At 38.3% G+C, this 17755-nt stretch overlaps 1 protein-coding gene and 1 long non-coding RNA gene across 5 annotated transcripts in view; one reads left to right on the top strand and one right to left on the bottom strand.

Annotated features, from left to right (window-relative positions):
* Positions 1-1703: 1703 nt before the first annotated feature.
* LOC129348248 (uncharacterized) lies at positions 1704-4338 on the bottom strand. Its single transcript, XR_008600717.1, has 3 exons — positions 3594-4338; positions 2680-2844; positions 1704-2596 (listed from the first exon to the last, which is right to left on the bottom strand). It is a non-coding gene; the product is annotated as an uncharacterized LOC129348248 (long non-coding RNA).
* Positions 4339-5405: 1067 nt separating this feature from the next.
* Positions 5406-17755, top strand: part of scn1lab (sodium channel, voltage-gated, type I like, alpha b) — a 62862-nt gene continuing 50512 nt past the window's right edge. For 3 of the 4 annotated variants that reach the window (XM_055008177.1, XM_055008179.1, XM_055008176.1), the window contains exons 1-5: positions 5406-5657; positions 11104-11423; positions 12601-12718; positions 14536-14626; positions 16349-16477. In XM_055008177.1, coding sequence (XP_054864152.1) covers positions 11157-11423; positions 12601-12718; positions 14536-14626; positions 16349-16477 — 605 coding nt within the window. In that variant the 5' untranslated portion in view covers positions 5406-5657; positions 11104-11156. Of the gene's footprint in view, positions 5658-6432; positions 6709-11103; positions 11424-12600; positions 12719-14535; positions 14627-16348; positions 16478-17755 lie in introns of those variants that run through there. The other variant, XM_055008178.1, reaches the window with a different exon arrangement.

Below are 17755 nucleotides of genomic sequence, written 5' to 3' on the forward strand. Positions count from 1 at the left end.
CTGTGGTGGAATCCGGTTGGTTTCAGGGTGGGACTCTTGAGTGCTTGATCAGATTGGGATCTGAGGAGTTTGAAACTTGTCTCAGTACATCCACATGAATCCCAGGACCCAAGGTTTCCCAGCAGAACTTTGCACTGTAACTAGATGACTAATGTCAGTTATTTTAACTGTCTTACGGTGCTCCTCTGTGTTTGATTCCTTCTCATTTGTGAGTGTTAGATTGAGGTTATGACAGCTGCATATGGACCCATTTAATTTCCAAGACACTGGACTTTCATTTTAAAGGCTCTAAGGATTTTTCAACCCTCCCTGTTTGGACTATTTAGTGTCTTCCTGCAGGAGATCAGGCACTCGTAGAACTCGTAGAGCAGATCAACAACTCCCTGTGGAATTCCTGCAGAATAGTTGGCAGCTGTGGTGTAAACTCGTACTTGAGGAGTAATGTTTTGATGCCATGAAACCAGTGTGGCTTTAAAACATTTGTTAATTGCTTGTAAGTGAATAATTTCACCTTTAAAAATGATTTTAGACTCTTTTGTTAACGCAGAACTAAGCTAACTTTGTCGACTCCCTCACGATCTCCAAAATGTTCATTATTCTCTTTGTATTGTTTACAAAGAGGGATATTTTACCACACGAACCGGGGAAGATTTCACAAAACTGTCTGATTATTGCCACTTTAATTAGTCTAGCATAAAAGTTAGAACTTAACTATAAATGTATTGTCATTGATATTGAAATTCCTGACATCACAATATTAAATCACCAGGCACCAGGTATGCTTAGCTCACATTAGCATAAAAGTCAAGCTAGCTAACTAGTGCTAAATTAGAATTTATAAGTCTAACACAAAAGTTATAACTTATTGTCATTGATATTTCAATTCCTGACATTATAATATTAAATCATCAGGCACCAGTGTTGTGGTCGCAGCCTCTGATTGGCCAGTGACAGTCCCTTCCCTCCTCCGGTCCAGGTTTTTCTTTCTCCTAGGTGTGTTCTGACACAGAGGCTATGACAGGTTCAGGTGCTTAGTAATCAGCAGAGACAGAGTGCAGGCAGGTGTTCCTCATCATCATCTTCACACACTTCTCCATAAAACCAGACGTCAGTCTTCATTCAGAACAAGACCATGAACCTACATGTGTTACTGCTGTGCACTGGTCAGTTCTTGCCATTTCCTTTTAGTAATTCTGTGTTTCTTTATGTAGTTCTTCACCTACCTGTGCCTCCTGGATCTGCTGTTTACTTCATCCTGTCTGTTGGAGAGAAACTCACCAGTTGGATTCCTGGCTTCCATGCTTCTGCCAGTCAGCTCTCCATTCCTGCCTTTGAAGCCAGCATCTGTCTCTACCCTCCTCACACCAGGGGCTGTGGCTGTTGGACCTCCAGCTCTCCTAACCCTCCCAGTCCTACAATCTACATCTGCTGAGTCGTCTCTACACTGCAATGGTTGGAGCCTTCCCCGTCGCCAGCTCTGTTCCCAGTAAAACAGATACAAACTGCACTCCGAGAAAAATGCAATACTTGGACCGCCAGATTAAGAAAGTAGATCTGGAAACTGGAATACAGGAGCACAAGTTACAGGTGGATGCATGGTCACAGGTGAATTATGTTAACTACTGGAACATGAACTAAACTAGCTTTTTTTATTTGTAGGAAATAAAGAAGACCAAATGAAATGTGTATCATGTGTTTATTTGACTGCTGTGGTGGTGATGATGGAGACTTAAACTCTGCAGTGATTATTGCATATGGTGTCTCTGACTGCTCTGTTATCTTGGATAGCTGGCAGGTGGATGAGGTCATCATCTGGGTCTTCAGTTTGTAGGGCAGAGTGTTGCTCTCCTCTAATAGTGGCTGTAACTGCTGGTCAGTGAAAGAGTCCATACTTTGTACTGATGTCCACAAAAGGTTTATTCTTCTCAAACATATCATTTGGTGGTACACTGTGAAAACTACAAAGATAATCTCATATTCAAGTCATGAAATGAAAAAGAAACAAATACCTTTGTCTCTGTCTAAACAAATATACAGTTCTCTGAAATGTATTAATAATTACCGTTTGCCTGGATGACCAACAGAAATTAAAGGCAGACGGACTGTAAAACTGGCTGAAGAACCTGCCTGATCTGTATCTATCCCATGCTGCATCTCACATCTGTGGCGTAAGTCACATGACAACTGCTACAACTTTATCAACCAGGACCATAAACCAAACGAAAAACTAGACTAAAAGTAATGCATTTTACCAGACCAAAATGATCAAAGGTACCACAGGACAAATATTTTAATACTGCTTTCCAAAATAAAATTTACTTGGGTGTAAATGACCACCTTCCTGTATTGCCATGGCAACCTAAAGACTCTTAAACAGTGTCAGCTACAGTGGCAGTATTATGAATATTATCACAGGTCCTCCCAGGAGTCACCCTGAGGTGATGTAGGTACTGGAGATGGGCTTTCAGCAGGTCTATGGTCATCTCCACCCAGGCTCTCATCCTGCAGTGAGCCTGGTTCAGGGTCAGGGTATGAGGTCATCAGCCTGGGTTGGCATGGTAACCCCTGTCACCCAGCAGAAGGCCATCAAACTCTCCTGTAATGTATAGTGGATACATTAGAGTATATTAAAGGAGGGAGACAAGTGAATTATATTGTGAAAATCTTTAGGCTGCTCACCACGTTGCAGTCTGTTGCTCATGTTAGACTCATGATAAATCCTCCAGTCATGAACAGACCCAGGCCACTTGGCCTCCACATTGAACTATAGTAAGTTGGTGGTGGCTCCAAACCGCTGTGGTTGATGTCAAGAAGGAGTTTCCATTTCTATATAGGCAATGGCTTCTACCAATGAAAATAAATCATTTTACTTTAACATTTTGTGGCTCAAACTAGACTTTATAGCACATAATAAAAATGGTCTTTAACCCTCCTGTTGTCCTCATTTACAGGCACCAAAAAATATTGTTTCCCTGTCTGAAAAAAACAAAAATTCTGCAAAAAAATTCCCCAAATTTCTGAAAATTTGCAAAACCTTCAGGAAGAAAATTCCAATAATTCCTTAAAAGTTTCCCTTAAAAGTATTTTTTAAAAATCCCCCAAGTTTGGCAAGAAAATTTTTGTAAATATTTTCAAAAAAAGAGTGAAAATCTTCCAAAAAAAATCCTAAAAATATCTAAAGTGATTCCATATATATCAGTAAAACTTCTAATATTCACCAAAAATGTTGACATCAGAAATTCCACTGTGAAACTGCATTTCCCCCCCCCACACATTTTCAAACTCTGAAACGGGTGAATTTTGACCCGCAGGACGACACGAGGCTTGAACAAGTCTCTCCATCTTGCTGAAATGTCATTTAAGTAAATTTATCTTAAATCGAGTGGGATGAGACATTTTGAATAAAATAAGACAAATAGACTTGGTAAGATTTTGAGTTTTTACAGTGCAAATGTCAGTTTTATATGTAGCACAGTGAACTGAGATTCCTGGACTCGTATGTTCGTCAACTAGGAGGCAAAACTCACCGCCTCCGACTATTTGGTGCCATTTGCAAAGGATAATCTTGCTCTAAGTACATTTGTAAACAATACCTGGGATGAGTGATCAGCTTCTTTCTGTAGGCGGCTTGATCTTAAATCATCTAGGGTGGCAAAATACGGATTTTGACAACAAAAAAGGTGACAAACACTGTCATCCACGGTGGAAATCAGGGTGTACATGTGCACTAAACATGCGCCAAGACTGGGAAAGTGTGTTTAGATGAGTTATGTTCTCGTGGTGAAGTGAAAGTTCCTGCTGCACCCATGTGAGAGTGACACGCTACAACAAACACAAGGGTGTGTCTGCCTCAGCTGGCTGAAACTCTGTATCTATGTTTCATTTCTCTAGCTTTTCAGATTAAACATCTCTGAAATGTATTCCACAATATGAAACTTTTGTGAAATTTAAAGTTTGTTGCTGCTGCTGAATTTTTGTGTTTTTCTTCACATTTCTGTCATAAATTGCTGCAGGAACTGGTGCATAAAAATTAACAAGAACATAATAAAAGAAGCTCTTGCTACCGTATCACCTCTAATCCTCATTTCAAAATCAGTACAGCATATGTATTCTCATTACATTAGTGTCACAAAGACTCCATTTTAATCCTAACTGGGGAAGAGAGCAAACTTTCCAGACCGTAGGAGGTTGCATAATAGTCTTTGTGTAATCTATCAGAGTATCCAGCAGGTGGCATAAATCTACAAGAAACGTGAGGGAGTTCAACACACAATATTATTATCTACCAATGTGGGGTTAATGTGGGTACACAAGGCTGAAAACCCAATAATCATCTCCATTTCAGCAATCTATACGTTTAAATGGCATCTTAAAACCTATATCTGCAGGCTCAAACCTTTTAAAACCATCAATAATATCAAAACTAGTGTGCAAAATAGTAACCCTGTAAAACCCTCTGTTGCAAACATACAGCAGCTTGATTTATTTGATTTATTTTTTATTATTGTTCTGTATATATATATATATATATATATATATATATATATATATATAATATATATATATATGTAATATTTGTATTTTTAGGGTTTTTTGCTCATTTTTTTCTATATATGGGTTTATATGTGTTATATGTAATTATTTTTTTCGTTTTAGTTATATTTTTATTTTATGTATTTATTTGCTCATTTTTTTCAATTTGTGTTCATATATGCATATATATATAAACACTAATATATATATGTATATATATATATATATATATATATATATATATATATATATATATATATATACCCATGTATAGAAAAATTTGCAAAAAATAAAATAAAATAAAACTAAGAAAAATAAACACACATTTTTTTTGCTTTATTTAATTCTTTTATTTTTTGCTAATTTTTTCTACACTTGGGTTTAAATAGATATTTAATTTTTTTTGTTTAATTTTTTCCTTCTCATTTATATATGCATATATATTTAAATTTGCTTTTTGGCTTTTTTTGTTTGTTTGTTTTGCTCATTTTATTTCTATTTTTGGGTCTTTCAGGGTTAATCAGGACAGAACAGATGGAGGGTTGAGCTGAAAATTCAACAATTCTGCCAAAATATTTTTTTTTAAGGCTGTAGTATGGGTGAATTAGAAATCCAGCAAATAGATTCAATATTGAATAACAGGATGAATTAACTCAAGGCAAATATAGATGAATTAACTCATGCATTGAATATAATATAAAGTGATGCTGCTCCATTCTGACTTAAATCATCATAATATTAATAATATATAATAGTCCAAACAGAGAAGTTGACCTGGATGATTGATAAACAGAATAATAGTATAATGTGCGTCTGACAACAGGTTGCTGCTCCTCTTGTCTCTGATCGGTCCATGTTGTCTCCGCTCGGAGGACACTCATTCCAGCCCGACCAACCGGAAGCGCGGATTGATTTCTCCACAGCGAGCGAGGGGCGGCTCAAAAAAAGAAGAAAAAAGAAAAAATCAAAGGGGCGCCTATTAAACGATAATCCATCGAGAGATTGCTTGTCAAAGCAAAAGAAAAGGCGTTTAAATCTCGAATTAAGAGTCTCCATTTGAGGATTATTCCGCGGGAGATGGGATCTACCTTCAGGGTCCCCACCTGCTGGGCACCGTAATGGTGGTGAGTATCTTTGGAGGAGCGTCTTTCTGCTTTTTTATGACCAACTGACAGCTTTCTTCCACCTTAAAGTAGTCGGACTCTTCACAATTCTTAGTCGGGAAACACAGTCGGAGCTCTTTTGTTTGAAACCGACACACAAAACCAACATTTCTAGTCAAATATCGTGTGATATTCCTCCGCTAATTGAGCGCGTGATAAGCACAATCATTTTTTAATTTCTCCTTTTCTTTAACATTTTAATTACACAGAATTGTCGTTTTGACTTAATTGAATTCACACCTGCGCTTTAAATGACGCTTAATTCCTCATTTTTGAGCATTAGGTGCTAATTTACCTCCATTTTCACACCAATACGATGACAAAAAATAAAAACCACGTCGTGACAAATAAAACAGGATTCTGACATCCTCCAGGAGGGAATAGTCCCGTCAGCTACAGGGCCTTATGGGTGCAAATGTTCAGTTTTCATGAGCTAGAAATCCTTCTTACAGGTAAGCCACCGGTTCAGGTAGCACTGGGGGAAAAAAGCAACAAGAAGAAGTAAAAAAGGCCAAAGCTGGGGGTCTATTTTTGGTCGGCCAGATGCTCTCTGTGTGTGTTTGATTAAAAGCAACACATCTGGCCAGGACACGCCCAGACTCATTCACAGCCATCCTCTGGTTTACAGTTCACATTTTACACCACATCTCCCGTCTTTTTCTCTCTCTCTCTCTCCCTCTCTCCTCTGCTGCTTGGTTTTAATTGGGATAAAAACCATGAATTAATAAATGGAGCCATTTAAAGCGGACCTCTAAGTTTAGCAGCACTGGTTTCCAGGGGGTGGTGTTGATGGGTGGCTGCTGAAAAGCCTCCACCGGTGTGTGTCTGAACGGAGCCGGTTGTTGTGGGTTTTTTCTCTTTTTTCTGCTGATGGGAGGTGGTGTATCTGGAGGGGAAGACATGATGGCCGCGACTAATTCACCAGACTCTCGTTTGTGGAAAATCTGACGTCTCAAAGTGTTCGGATTTAACATCATCATCATGGCTCGATGTGAAACTCGCGACAGTTAAGGTATGATGTGACATTTGATTTCTAAATACGAGCTACTTCCACACCACATTCGTCTGTAGCCTTTAGCTGTTAAAAATCAGCACTCAGGGTTGGGATTATAGCAGGTTGAGGGGCTGGAAACGACCTCAGAGTGCTCTCAGGTCAGGATGAACCTGCTGTGGGAATATTACAGACATCAGTGTGTTTGTGGTTGAAAATCTCCCACAGGTTTCAGGTTTTGTCTTCTGTTTTTTTTTAACCTCCTGTTTAAGCACCATGGACAGCGGCGTCCTCCTGACACAATGTCAGCTGGGATTGTAGTCCATGGAAGACGTGCAGATGCTGTGAAAATGTCTGATTAGGAAGCTTGACCTCCATCTCTAGCATCATGGGCAGTGTGTCGGTGGAAAAGATGAGCTGCTGTTTGGTTCAAGGGCGCTTAAAGGAGGCTTGACTGTTGTGGAGGTGTTGTGTGAATTACAGGTCACTAATTACGTGCACGTTAAGTCAGTTCTTGGTGGACATTCTCTGAACAGTGGTGGATCTAAAACAGGCTGGGTCAATATATAATTGAGGGACTTTTGAAGGCCATGGGATATAGTCTGCATACATTTTTATGAAAAGTAACAAAACAAATGATTTATAAATTAGATTAAAAAATTAAAAAATAATCCAGAATAACATGAAATTTGTCCTAAATGATGAGAAAATTTTCTCAAAGACACAAAAATGATCCAAAATGACAAGAAATTATCCAAACTGATCTAAAACTTGTTGAAATTGACAAGAAAATTGTCCCAAATGACTCAAAACTTGTCCAAAATGACTCAAAAATTGTCCATAAGTACAAGTAATTTGTCCAGAATGACATGAAATTTGTCCTAAATGACTTGAAAATTATCTTAAAGACACAAAAATGATCCAAAATGACAAGAAATGATCCAAGCTGATATAAAACTTGTTGAAATTGACAAGAAAATTGTCCCAAATGACTCAAAACTTGTCAAATAAACACAAATGCCACATCTGAATGTCATCTGAACAGCCTATTTCGGTAGCAGATAACAGTTGACGTATATAAATAAGATTCAGTCCCTCATTTATACTCTCTGCGCCAAGACACATACAAGTACGAACACGTCCGCTGCCCCTACATGTTCTCAGTCTGTCATGTTATATTTGCCTCCGGGGCTTTTCCACGCTGATGGCTGAGCTCAGAGGTGGGTGTGAATGTTGGGCCTATGGGTCGATCAGGCCTAACGACCTCCACCACCCAGCAGCTCACGCCAGACAAGCTGTCAGGCCATATATCATAACACCAAGTCCAGGGGCGAGCAGATGTGCTTCATGAAACATCTCTGTGGTAGAAGCTGCAATTAATTCACCATTCATGCCCGATGTATTCTTAGAAACGCAAGAAAAGACTTGCTAATGATCCTCCATTCCACTAATAATGGATGGTCTCCTCTGTTTTCCCCCTCATCGTCTGTAATATCCAGCTGCGTTGAAGAGATTTCACTGGTAAAAGCACGTAAAATAATTGCAGTTTGGCCTCAGCATCATGTTCTAAATTTGCTTTTTTCCTTTCATCCACTTGCAAATGCAATTTTAGGTCACTGAAAAGGAACATTTTGACCAATTCCATCCTGGGTGAAGACATTCAGAGACTCTGTGACTTTTGGAAACGCAAACGTCCATCCTGTGTGGGTCTTATCAGACCTAATGATCAATAATTACGGAAAATTAGTCCAGAATGACATGAAATTTGTCCTAAATTACTTGAAAATTATCCAGAAGAAACAAAAATGATCCAAAATGATGAGAAAAGAGACAAGCTGACATAAAACTTGTTGAAACTGTCTCAAAACTTGTCCAAAATGACTTGAAACTTGTCCTTAATGACATTTCGATTCTTTGTGACTTTTGGAAACGCAAACGTCCATCCTGTGTGGGTCTTATCAGTCGTTACATGCACTCTGTCTCACCCCCATCATGTGATTCTACAGCTCAGTGTGTGGTTGCTGTGTGAGATTGGTCTTGTGATGTGTGTTTTCATGAGCGTTAGTTTGGACGGACATTGTTTCTGTGATGATTCTGAATGGCTGGTTTGGACTGTTGGCTGGGTGTAAAGGTAGACGAACCCTCAGAGACGGTACCGGCAGCAGTTTGGAGGCTCAGCAGTGCCTCAGGACGACTCCCAGCTAATTCAGAATGAGCAAATAGGTGGAGTTAAAGTGGAGCTGATGCGGTCCATGCAATGTCTCTAGACCATAGACGTTTCCATGACAACACCTGACGCTCAGAGTGGCCACGCCCATAACAATGCAGAACTTTAACCCTCGTGTCGTCCTGTGGGTCAAAACTGACCCGTTTTAAAGTTTGAAAATGTGGAAAAAAAATATATTTTCACAGTGAAACTTCTGATGTCCACATTTTCAACATTTTTGGGAAATTTTTAGACATTTTTTGGTGGAAAAAAAGAAATATTAAAAATGTTTCTTAAGAACATTCACATAAAAATCAACCAAAATCCAACAAATTTTGCTGGATTTTGGTTGATTTTTATGTGAATGTTCTGAAAGAAAATATCAGAAGTTTTACTGGTACATATGTGATCGGTAGTGTGTTAGGTAGTGAGCTTCAGAGGTGCTGAGATCCAGGCTACCTGTTTTACTTTACTTACAGTATTTTGTGCTAAGCTAAGCGAACTATGGGCCAGAAAGCAGACAAGTCTCTTTTGATTTTCCAGTTGCATGTGATCAGCAGAGGTTCAGTTGCAGTGAGGTTGCAAATTAGGTCCAGTCTGGTACAATATTAGACAAATCCAACACTGTAAAAACTTCCATTTACCTAGACTAAGTCTTCGTGCTAACTTGATGGATGCCACTCAGGGCCTCGTTTCCGTTTTTAAAGAAAGAAAAGCCGACGAATCAAGCAGACATCACTTCTGAGATCTGCCAGAGGGGAGCTTTCTGTTTTCTGGGCCGGCACAGCGTTCCACCAGGACTAGAACCCACCTGAGGGACTGTGGAGACCGGGAGGCACCGAGGACCTGCCGATAATGGCTCACCAGGGTTTTTTTTGGCCAGATTTTGTTTATGTGCCTTTGCTTTATTTCCTGTGGGAAGGATCCGGGCCTCCAGGTGTGAAGGGTGGTACAGTATGTGGCTGACTGAGGCAAGAAGAAGAAGAAAAATGAGCATAATTACTGCATCTGATTGTGCTGAAAGCTATTGTGAAACCAGTTCATTTTTTTTTTCTAATTCGAGGCTTTCCACCATTTAATTAGTGGTAAAAGGACAGTTGTTTTCCAGAACTGCACAGAGCCGCTTTCTCCATTAACTAAAATGCAGCAGTAAATAGATTAGGAAGCAGCAGTAAATGGGAAAAATGAGTACAGTTGTGTTCTCGTCGCTGTGTTTTTGCATGTTACCAAAGTCAGACCCATTATAAAGCCTTCTAGCAGACCGTTTTCCCTCGCATTTTGATCACATTAACCCTCAAAATCCTCATTTTTGTAATATTTTGTCTTTTTTTTGTTGTTTTTATCATTTCTCTCATGTTTTTGGCGTTTTGTTTCTCGTTTTTGTCGTTTTGTGTTTCCTTTTTGTGTTATTCGTCTTGTTTTTGTCATTTTGCATTTCGCTTTATTTGTTGTTTTGTGTGTCATTTGTGTCATTTTGTGTTTTGTTTTTCTGTGTTTTTGTCTCGCTTGTGTTTTTTGTTGTTTTATTTCTTACTTTTGTCATATTTGGTCTCGTTTGTGTTCTAGCAGACGGTTTTCCCTCGCATTTTGATCACATTAACCCTCGTGTCGTCCTGCGGGTCAAAATTGACCCGTTTTAAAGTTTGAAAATGTGGAAAAAAATATATATTTTCACAGTGAAACGTCTGATGTCCACATTTTCAGCATTTTTGGGAAATCTTTGAACATTTTTTGGTGGAAAAAAGAAATGGAAGTGGATTTTGGTTGATTTTTTTGTGAATGTTCTTAAAGAAAATATCAGAAGTTTTACTGATATATATGGAATCACTTTAGATATTTTTAGGATTTTTTGTAAGATTTTTACAGATTTTTTTGAAAATATTTACAAGAATTTTCTTGCCAAATTTGGGTGATTTTTTTAAAATCAAGCTTTTAAGGGCAACTTTTAAGGAATTATTGGAATTTTCATCCTGAACGTTTTGCACATTTTCAGAAATTTGGGGATTTTTTTTGCTTAATTACTGGATTTTTTTCAGACAAGGAACCAATATTTTTTGGTGCCTGTAAATGAGGACAACAGGAGGGTTAATCTCTTTATTCCAGCAGGGTTTCCACCCTACAGTGTGATCCGAGCAGATGACTTGACCCCCGTTGGTGCCGACTATTTTCATGCCCTGACTCATCTAAAGTTCATTCCCTTCCCGCTGCAGCTCCCTGCCTCAGCTGAGCCCCTCGCTGCTCTCTGAAGGAGCAGGATGACAAGATGGCACAGCTGCTTGTACCGCCCGGACCTGACAGCTTCCGCCCCTTCGTCCCCGAGTCGCTGGCCGCCATTGAGAGGCGCATCGCCGAGGAGGAGGCTCGGAGACCACGGGCGGATCGCCGCAGTGACACTGACGATGAAAATGGGCCAAAGCCTAACAGCGACCTGGAGGCGGGGAAATCGCTCCCCTTCATCTACGGGGACACCCCTCCCCGCCTGGTCTCCACCCCTCTGGAGGACATGGACCCCTACTACAGCAATCAGAAGGTCTGGTCAGAGTTTTCAGCATTAAACGGAACATGGATAGACAAATAGAAGACACATTCTTGACTGCGCTGGCCTCAAAGCTACATAACACATACTGATTGGATTTCAATTATGGTGCGACTCATGTCATGTAATGTTAATGCATCAGAGCTCTGCACTTTGTAATTCAAGCTTTGCAACCCATAAAAGCTTCTAGTCATCCAGCTGATGCTCTCAATGAACTGTTTTAAAGGGAACACATGGGCAGAGCAGCAATTTCCTCCCACACAGACAAACTTCTGCTAAAGAAAGACATAATAGCCGAGCACATAAGTTTCTGTCTGTTCAGCTTTTCACCTGAGGCACCTGGAGCTGTGACTCAGAATACGTTGAGTCACGCAGACCACAGACACATTCTAAAATAGGAATTGTGAAGACAGCCTGCTTCTTATAACCCTGTAAAACCCACTGGAGCAAAAATACATCAGTTTTATTTTTTTATTACCATTTTTAAAATTATTTATATCTAAATAAATATATATTGTTTTTGCTCTTTTTTATATTGGGGTTTTACAGATTTTGTCTCTCTCTCTCGCTATATATATATATATATATATATATATATATATATATATATATAAAAATAAAAAAAAATCTCTATATATATATATATATATATATATATATATATATATATATATATAAAAATAAAAAAGAATTTTTCATTTTTAAAAATTTTCACTTTTTATTATTTATATATAAATATATATTTTTTGCTATTTTTCTTTCTATATTTGGCTTTTACAGAGATAAAGGAACTTTACCATGTAATTTACTTCTATAAGTTTTATTCTCTTAAAAAAAAAAATCTACCAGAGTAGTGATCCAGTCTGCTAAGTACGAAGATCAATTTCTAGAACATTTTTGAACAGTTACTTCCTTACTAATGATCCTGTAATGTGCTGTGAAAAGGGGCCTTATTATAGGGCTTTAAAATAGAAATACTTTGACTTTTAAAGGTAAACAGAGGTGCTTCATACTAAAGTGTCTCAGTCATGATGAGCGGATATCACAGAAAACATTCTCTGACACATGCAGGTTTATGAAATGCCATTTCAGCATTGTTTACATGAACATGGACAAGATGAGGTGTTGCATAAAGCAGATTTTAACCCGGTTTGTTCTGTGTCTCTTTCAGACCTTCATAGTATTGAATCGCGGGAAGGCAATCTTCCGTTTCAACGCCACTCCTGCCTTGTACATCCTAACCCCTTTCAACCCTCTAAGGAGGATAGCTATTAGAGTTTTAGTGCACTCATATCCTTTCAGAGTTGATTTGGATTAGAGGGTTTATTAGACAAAGGAGGAAATGAATTGTGACTAAATGTAATGTTTAGCTCAGACTTCCTATGGAGACGTATGTCAGGCTTTTCAGCAGCTGAGCACTTCAACAGAAATACACTACTGGTGAAAAGTTTTAGAACGCCATAATTTTTCCATTTTTTAATTGAAATTCAAGTAGTTCAAGTCCAATGAATAGATTGAAATGGTAGAAAGGTAAGTGATGAACTGCTAGAGGTTAAAAAGAAAGGTGAGGTTACCCAAAACTGAAAATAATGTACATTTCAGAATTATACAAAAAGGCCTTTTTCAGGGAGCAAGAAATGAACTTAAAGCTGTTCTTCAGCAATGTTGTATTATTACAAAGCTTTTATATATATTTTGTATTTTGCACTGTATGGCCTGCACCTTATCTTTCATTGCACTTGTTGCAATGACAATAAAGTGAATCTGAATCTGAATCTGAGGTTGATGAAGCCTTGAAAGTTGGTGCTACCAAATCCTACAGGTGTTCCAACTTTTCTAGATTACTTCCAACCCCCTCTGTCTGCATAAAACTAGTGTTGGAACACACCAAACCCTCCAGAGCATTATTAGAACAGGATTATACTGCAGAAAGTAGTGAGTTACTGTAAAATGGAGAGGAAAAGGCAATTAACAATAGAAGAGAGACAGACCATCATAAGACTTAAAAATGTGAGTCTTTCCTACAGAGAAATAGTGAAGAAAGTCAAGGTGTCAGTGAGTCCAGTTTTCTTCAGCATCAAAAGGCTCAGAAACTGGAGGAAACTCTGACAGGAAGAGATCTGGAAGACCCAAAGCCACAACAGAATCAGAAGACAAGTTTCTGAGATTCAACAGCTTCAAGCACAGCTTAATAGTGGTTTTAGTCAGAAGTCTCAGTTTCAACTTGAAAATCTGCCCAAAACAACTTGAATTGTGGCCAGAATAACACAAAATCTGTCTAAAACAACCTAAAATGTGGCTAAAATGACTAAACTTGTCCAAAATTACTTAAAATATTTCCAAAAATTATTTCTAATCTGTCCTACAAAGCTAAAAACCTTTTCAAAATGCCTTAAAGTTTGTCAAAATGATTTAAAATGACTCAAAACTTGACCAAAATGACTTAAAATCCACCAAAAACCAAATAAATTGCGGCCAGAGTAACACGAAATATGTAGAAAACAACCTAAAACGTGGCTGAAATGACAAAATCTGTCCAAAATTACTAAAAATTGCTCAAAACAACTTAAAATGCAACCAAAATGACACAAAAACCTGTCCAAAATGACTGAAAATGTGTGTAAATCAAGCTAAAAATGACAAAACCTAAGTCACGAGAATCAGAAGACAAGTTTGAGTCAGCAGCTTCAAAGCACAGCTTAATAGTCATCGTAGTAAGAAGTGTCAGTTTCAAGTGTGAAGAGAAGACTTGGAGTTGCAGCAGAAAGCCGTTGCTAAGACGTCAGAAAAAGAAACAGAGGCTTGTCTGGACCATGAAACATCGTCAATGGACGACTGAAGACTGGAAGAAGGTATTATGGACTGATCAATCTAAATTTGAAATGTGTGGTTCATCACACAGGATTGTTGTACTCCACTGAGTCAGAGAAAGGATGGTTTCTCAGTGTGTGACACCAACAATATTAGGTTATTCTAAAACTGTTGAAGTGAACTGTTGTAGTGTCTGTAGACTGTTTACTATGGGATGGGAGATGTTGGTTTTGATGGTTTCACTGTTGGGGTTGGTTGGACTGTTTGTATAGATGTTCCTTAACGTGTGATCCTACGATGTTCAGCATGTTGATCATGTTCACCATCCTGACCAACTGTGCTTTCATGACCCTCAGTAATCCGCCAGACTGGGCCAAGAATGTAGAGTAAGTCTCTTTTTGTCGTTGTCCTAACTCGCTCAATGTGTCTGGGATCACTCCCTCTTTTCCTCAACTAGCTGTTCATTTTCTCATCTGCACAGAAGAATAAATAGGGAATAATTTCAGACATAATACCACATTTGTGTCACATGGCAGAGAAGGTAATAACAGGGAAGGCTGCCATGTGACTCGTGAGTGCTCATATTATCTAGCTCAAGATGGCAGCAGCCGGTCTTCTAGTGGCGCTGCTTCTAATTCATTCCTGAGGATTCCAGCTGTCTGAATCAATAAACGCTAAGCAGAATAGACACGAATGTTAGCCACTGTTGTTGCTCAAGATTGGTTTTACTTCAATTAGAACATCCCAAAGCGGCACCAAAGTTGGACATTTTCTGCAGTTTGAACTACATCTCATGTAACTCATCTACATGTCTAGATCTATGAATCTACACTACTGTTCAAAAGTTTGGGGTCACTTAGAACTGTCCTTATTTTTGAAAGAAAAGAATTTTTTTCCAGTAAAGATCACATGAAATGAATGATAAATCCAGTGTAGACATTGTTAATGTGGTAAATGACTATTGTAGCTGGAAATGTTTCATGGAATATCTCCATAGGGGTACAGAGGAACATTTCCAGCAACCATCACTCCTGTGTTCTAATGCTACATTGTGTTAGCTAATGGTGTTGAAAGGCTCATTGATGATTAGAAAACCCTTGTACAGTTATGTTAGCACATGAATAAAAGTGGGAGTTTTCATGGAGAACATGGAACAATGGTGTTGGTCAACTTTAACTAACATAGAGCAACTTTAATATAGCTAATATTCTTTGTTTTGTTTTGTGTAGTTTGTCTCATTTTTTGTCACTTTGTTTCTTGCTTTTGTCATTTTGTCTCATTTTTGTAATATTTTGTTGTTTTTGTTGTTTTTTGTCTGTTTTTGTCTGACTTTTGTCATTTGTCTCATGTTTTTGTTGTTTTGCGTTTCCTTTTTGTGTCACTTGTGCTTTTTGTCTTATTTTTGTCATTTTGTGTTTTGCTTTATGTGTACTTTTGTGTAGCATTTCTGTTGTTTTGTGTGTTTTTTTGTCTATTTTTGTCATATGGTTTCTTGCTTTTGTCTTTTCTTGTCTCGTTTTTGTCACTTCGTACCTTTTTTGTCTAACGTTTTGTCTCCTCTTTGTTTTGTTCTGTGTCGTTTGTCTCATTTTTTGTTGTTTTGTGTTTCCTTTTTGTCTTGCTTGCGTTTTTTTGTCTTTTTTTGTCATTTTGTATTTTGCTTTATTTGTACTTTTGTGTACTATTTTTGTCATTTTTGGGTTTTTTTTGTCTATTGTTTGGTCGTTTTGTTTCTCGCTTTTGTCATTTCTTGTCTCGTTTTTGTCACTTTGTAACTTTTTTGTCTAACGTTTTGTCTCCTCTTTATTTTGTTCTGTGTCATTTGTGTCATTTTTTGTTGCTTTGTGTTTCGTTTTTGTAATATTTTATCTTGTTTTTGTTGTTTTTTGTCTTGTTTTCTGTCTGACTTTTGTCATTTGTCATGTTTTTGTCGCTTTGTTTCTCGTTTTGTATGTTTTATCCGTTATTTATCTGGTATTATGTAATGATTTTAACGCTCTCTTGAGCTCACATTGGGCTGATTGTCGTCCCTGAACTAAGACGAGTTTGACGCCCCTCATCTAGAGGCTCCGTCATCCTGCCTTTCATCTCGCTTCTCATTTCCTCAGGTACACATTCACGGGGATCTACACCTTCGAGTCCCTCATAAAGATCCTGGCCAGGGGCTTCTGTGTGGGGAAGTTCACTTTCCTGCGAGACCCGTGGAACTGGCTGGATTTCAGTGTTATCCTCATGGCGTAAGTATTGTGACACGCACTGTTAGGATCAGCTTAACATGATCTGGCGTAGAGGCCAAACGCTTTTAATGCTAATCAGCACAGCGGCCTGTTAAGTCCTACTGAATGTGAGAAGGAGAACAGAGATAATGTGGTGTACATTGTGAAAGCACGACCAGAAATCTCCACTCCACTCTCTTATAATGGCCCCTACAGCATTGGAGTGTGTTGGCCCATATTTATCTCACGCCTCAGTGCCTTCAGCTACAAAACCAAGCCTTCAGCATTGGACTGCATGTTTTTTGTGATCGTATGTGAAGGATTACATGCTGCTCACAGAATGTAATGAGGCTATAATCTTGTTCGTGATTCCTGTAAGGCTTGTCTGAGAGATGCTTTAATTTCTCCCTATACAGTCGTGGACCAAAGTATTGGCACCCCTGGGATTTTTCCAGAAAATTCACCATTTCACACAGCAATTGTTGCATTTACAAATGTTTTTGGTGTTTATTCCCTTGTTGTGCATTGGAAAAACACAAAAAAGTAGAAGAAAAAAAGCCAAAATTGACATAATTTTACACAAACCTCAATATTTGGTTGCACACCCTTTGAAAAAAATAACTGAAACTAGTCGCTTCCTGCACCATCAACAAGCTTCTTCCACCTCTCAAATGGAACTTTGGACCACTCTTCTTTTGCAAACTGCTCCAGGTCTCTCAGATTTGAAGGGTGCTTTCTAGAAACAGCAATTCTGAGATCTCTCCATCGGTGTTCAATGGGATTTAGATTCGGACTCGACAGAAAATAACAAAACCGAAAAACAAAATGACAAACATGAGACATGAAATGACAAAACGAGACACAAAATGACAAAAACGAGACAACATGACAAACACAAGACATGAAATGACAAAACAAGACACAAAATGACAAAAACGAGGCACAGAATGACAAAACCAATACATAAAACGGCAAAAATGAGACACAAAGTGACAAAACGAGACACGAAATGACAAAAAACAATACACAAAATGACAAAAACGAGACACGAAGCGACAAAACGAGACACAAAATGACAATACGAGGCACGAAATGACAAAAACAAGACACAAAATGACAAAACGGAGACACAAAATGACACAAAACGACAAAACCGAGGCACAAGACGACAAAACCGATACACAAAATGAGAAAACCAAGACACGAAGCGACAAAAACGAGACACCAAACGGCAAAAACAGACACAAAATTTTGTCCGGCCCATTTTTTGAGTTTTGTGTAAAATTATGTCAATTTTGG

The sequence above is a fragment of the Amphiprion ocellaris genome, chromosome 24 (genome assembly GCF_022539595.1).
Source record: "Amphiprion ocellaris isolate individual 3 ecotype Okinawa chromosome 24, ASM2253959v1, whole genome shotgun sequence".
Classification (NCBI taxonomy): Eukaryota; Metazoa; Chordata; class Actinopteri; family Pomacentridae; genus Amphiprion; species Amphiprion ocellaris.